At 44.3% G+C, this 1725-nt stretch overlaps 1 protein-coding gene across 1 annotated transcript; it reads left to right on the forward strand.

The window, feature by feature from the left end:
• The first annotated feature begins 288 nt into the window (after nt 1-288).
• On the forward strand, nt 289-1230 carry LOC116587594 (olfactory receptor 2B6). Its single transcript, XM_032338217.1, has one exon. It carries the CDS (start codon nt 289-291, stop codon nt 1228-1230), a length of 942 nt encoding a protein of 313 aa, XP_032194108.1.
• Nucleotides 1231-1725: the final 495 nt, after the last annotated feature.

Below are 1725 nucleotides of genomic sequence, written 5' to 3' on the forward strand. Positions count from 1 at the left end.
AGACCTGAGCTGAGATCAAGAGTCAGATGCTTAATGACTGAAACCCCAGGTGCTGCTGGGCTTTCATTTATGAAGTACTGACACAAATATAGAAAGATTAAATTGTAGAAATGCCTAAGTACTTACGAGTATTTCCAACTATGTATTTTTCATATCACAAGCAATGTTTTTTCTATATGTATCTTCAAACAGGTAGTAAAGTGATTATAAGTAAAACGTCAATAAGTATGTGTTCATCGATTTCCTGAATTCTTGTGTTCCAGGAAACAAAAAGTCGAACCATTGATCATGAGGCAGGTGAATGAGAGCGTCCCACAGGAGTTCATCCTTCTTGGTTTCTCTGATCGACCATGGCTGGAGCTCCCGCTCTTTGTGGTCTTCCTCATTTCTTACATGGTGACTATCTTTGGGAATCTGACCATTATTCTAGTGTCACGCCTGGACCCCAAACTCCATACCCCCATGTACTTTTTTCTTACCAATCTGTCACTCCTGGACCTTTGCTACACCACTAGTACGGTTCCACAGATGCTGGTAAATTTATACAGCACCAGGAAGGTGATCAGTTATGGCGGCTGTGTGGCCCAGCTCTTCATGTTTCTAGCCTTGGGGGCCACTGAATGTGTTCTCTTGGCCGTCATGTCCTTTGATAGGTTTGTAGCTATTTGCCGGCCTCTGCATTACTCAGTTATCATGCACCAGAGGCTGTGCCTCCAGCTGGCAGCCGCATCCTGGATTACTGGTTTTAGCAACTCAGTGTGGTTGTCCACCCTGACTCTCCAGCTGCCGCTCTGTGGCCCCCACGTAGTAGATCACTTTCTCTGTGAAGTCCCTGCCCTGCTCAAGTTGTCCTGTGTAGACACAACAGCCAACGAGGCGGAACTCTTCCTTGTCAGTGTGCTGTTCCATCTGATACCCCTGACGCTCATCCTTATATCATATGCTTTCATTGTCCAAGCAGTGTTGAGGATCCAGTCTGCTGAAGGCCGGCGAAAGGCGTTTGGCACATGTGGCTCCCATCTGATTGTGGTGTCACTGTTTTACGGCACCGCAATCTCCATGTACCTACAACCGCCATCCCCCAACTCCAAGGACCGGGGGAAGATGGTGTCCCTCTTCTATGGGATCATCGCACCCATGCTGAATCCCCTTATATACACACTTAGGAATAAAGATGTAAAGGAGGCCTTTAAAAGGTTAGCTGCAAGAGTCTTCTTAGTCAAGAAGTAAGGGATATACAAATGATCGATGTTGTAAGCATTTAATATTTACTTGGCTTCCTAACTTTTCTTCAAGTTGCCCTGTTCTCATCATTCCAACATGGACACTATTGTGATGATCTCCCTCAAATAAAATGTCATTGACAGAAAGCGACAATAGGTCCTGGTGCCTCAACACTCACTGAACCAGTACCTGGAAGGAGGCTTCCCAGCTGACCAGAAACTGTGTGACTTTACATCACTGTTTGCAGCATTTGCTGAGCTTAGGCCTGAGAATGTGGTAAAAGCCAGAAATCCTGGCTCTGGTAATATCAGTAGTACAAACACAACTATTTTTTCCTCACATAATTAAGAGAGGTTTACCAAAACCCTAAAAAACAGCTACTTTAAAGCTGAATCTGAAGTTTACAACCCTAGCTTTAAATTCTCACTACCACTCCCACATCAGCATGATAATAAAAATCACTAATTTTCCATCTAGAATTGCACTCAGATTTTCATTCTC

This window comes from Mustela erminea, chromosome 4 (assembly GCF_009829155.1).
Source record: "Mustela erminea isolate mMusErm1 chromosome 4, mMusErm1.Pri, whole genome shotgun sequence".
Classification (NCBI taxonomy): domain Eukaryota; kingdom Metazoa; phylum Chordata; class Mammalia; order Carnivora; family Mustelidae; genus Mustela; species Mustela erminea.